The sequence below is a fragment of the Pterocles gutturalis genome, unplaced genomic scaffold, assembly GCF_000699245.1.
Source record: "Pterocles gutturalis isolate BGI_N339 unplaced genomic scaffold, ASM69924v1 scaffold19838, whole genome shotgun sequence".
Classification (NCBI taxonomy): Eukaryota; Metazoa; Chordata; class Aves; order Pterocliformes; family Pteroclidae; genus Pterocles; species Pterocles gutturalis.
This window is the reverse complement of record NW_010120977.1, coordinates 64543-67042: the sequence shown is the minus strand read 5'-3', so window position 1 is coordinate 67042 and position 2500 is coordinate 64543. Positions and strand designations below refer to the sequence as shown.

The following is a 2500-nucleotide window of genomic DNA, read 5'->3' as shown; positions in this document are numbered from 1 at the left end:
AAAAATATTTCAGTCTGTCTCCAATTATTGTGACAGTGAATATCTGATATGAGTTGCTGGCGCGCTCACAAATTAAAGGAGAAACCTAATGATATTGCTTATGCTCATGCTGAGCATTAAAAGGTAATGTCTAAAAGGTTTTATTGTGTTAATAAAACTCAGAGGTGGTCAAGACTTGATGCGCACAGGGACAGAATGCGGAATAATCAGTCACGATGTTATGACTTCATTTTTCATTTGTGTTTTCAAGTTTGCCTTGAAAATCAGAGATTGCACTAAAGGAAAAAAAGACAATATTATATCAAAGAAAAGGAAAAAATTATAAGCATGACTTATCTTTAATGTTTTACATCAAAATGAAATTTCTGTGATATGTGTCATGTGCATAAACAACACAGGCAGCTTTTGTCTTTGTTGAATTTAAATGAAAAGTCCCTCTAGATATTAATATGTGGACTTCATTTGTTAGCCTGCTAAGTCAGGGACTTATAACAAAAGCTTTGTAAACAAAAGATTAAACTGAATCGAGCTTTAGAAAATGAAAGGAAAACAAGAGTCAAATAATCACAGATCAGAGTGGGGCTGCTTAGATTGAAATCACTACAAGCTACTGGAGTGGAAAATGTTTAATTGAACTATTTCATTACGCAGGAAGTTTATGTCCCTCTTGTAGAATCCAAAATATTTGCATCAGGCAATCCATTCTCCTTCTTTAAACCACTCTCTGGCAAGTATCAAACGCGATCTTAAAAATTGTCGATTAACTTAATGGCGAAGAATTAATGTGGAAAGTAGGTCAAATTTAAGAATGAAGGTTGCTTGATTTTGTTTGCTTGGGGTGCCCACCTAAGAAGTCGCTCCATTATCTGGAGTTCTTACGTGGCGTTATTTTACAAGTGATAAGCAGTATATGACATCACTGAGCAACATATGTTAAATTAAACAAAACAAAGGCTTTTTTTGACTCTTTACTAACCTTTGGTAACCTTTCGGGATCACCTGGATGTCGTGGAATAACTTTCTGCAACCTCTGGAAGCCATAGTCTATGGTTGGTTCGTTAAGCGCTGGAACATAAACAGAGGAGCCCATTTAAGCAGCATACATTAATAAAGGTGTATATCTCAACAGCTGTTGGTGAGCACGCATTCACAAGCAATGTGCAGTTTTCTTCGTAAACCTTATCACAGCTGCAAGCCTCGTTTTACAACCTGTCCTGAGGAAGAGTTTTTTGCTGTTGTTTTGGGGTTTTTTTTTCCCCTTCACAAAGCGATGATTACTTCTATTTATAATTAGGCTGGAAAATAGTCAAAGGGTTATCCAATATATTGCAAAAATGGTGGCGCAGTAACAAAGTTACAGGTCTGGAGGCCATATATAGCAATCACTACAGTCATGATATGATGTCTGCATCATGGGCTGCTTTCTATACTGGCTGTGGATTTATGGGAAACTGGCAATTATGACATATGTCCAGCTATTGCTAGCTTCAGATTTATCCCTGTGGTCCTTTTTTGTCTAGCATATTGCCTGAGCACAAACCAGGCAGGAGGAGCACTTAATCTTGCAAAGCTTTAATAATCTGTGAATGGCTGACTACAAACTGATGTAGAGCACTATCATTCTACAGCTGCAATCCACTAGCCTCATGAAATTGCAGGCCACAAATAGTAATTAATCTTTTTATCCCTCAAATTGTAATTTTGACTATGAACTGTGCTCGGTCATAAATCAGCGGCACATGCTGCTGTGTACAGTGCATGAATCATGATCCTGACTCAGTTAGACTGCACACATTGTGTTTAACAAGCTTTATAAGGAGTCATAGGGCTTTATTATAGCTCTGCCTGACTCAAACAAAAACTGAGCCCGGAGGCCCGAGGACTAGAGTTAAGATGAAAATACTTATTAGAGTATATTACTTCTTGATGTAGATATCGTTTTCAGCAGAGTAACTCCATGGTGCATGGCGCTACATAAATCAATGGGTTTTCTGAGACTAATAAGAACTGCCTCCATCTATTCATTACTCAGCCTGCAATTTAGGCCATCACTCATTAGTCAGCATGTAATTTGATGATTAACACCGAACAACTCAGCAGGTTTGCCGGGCGCGAGCGGACACAAAGGCTACAACTTTACTAGGGGAGAGCGGCGACGTAACATTTGAAAATGTTATCCGAAATAATTGGCCGACATTATCATCAAGTGCTTCAATTATTTGTGTAAACACGCGCGGTACAGCTCGTAATCAATGCGGGGAGGCTCGCGCGCACCCACTCAATAACGCCGCGGAAAGTTGAAGACTGCAATATGATTTGACATTCCATCATGCATCCCGGAGACAAAGGTCCACATAGGAATGTGAAGTAAGACATTTTCTTGTTAATAAAGCATTGATCCGATGTATTGATTTTACATGACATGGCTTTTGCTGGGATTTTGCCCTCCTTTTTCTTTGCAAATAGTAAAGCTCTTCAAAATGCCTTGGCGTATGTGACA

General features: G+C 38.7%; 1 protein-coding gene across 1 annotated transcript in view; it reads right to left on the bottom strand.

The window, feature by feature from the left end:
• LOC104464398 (transcription factor COE3) overlaps positions 1–2500 on the bottom strand; it is a gene marked incomplete at its 3' end in the record, with an annotated part of 52768 nt that overhangs the window by 7664 nt on the left and 42604 nt on the right. The window contains exon 6 of the mRNA XM_010077091.1: positions 977–1065. Coding sequence (XP_010075393.1) covers positions 977–1065 — 89 coding nt within the window. The remainder of the gene's footprint in view (positions 1–976; positions 1066–2500) is intronic.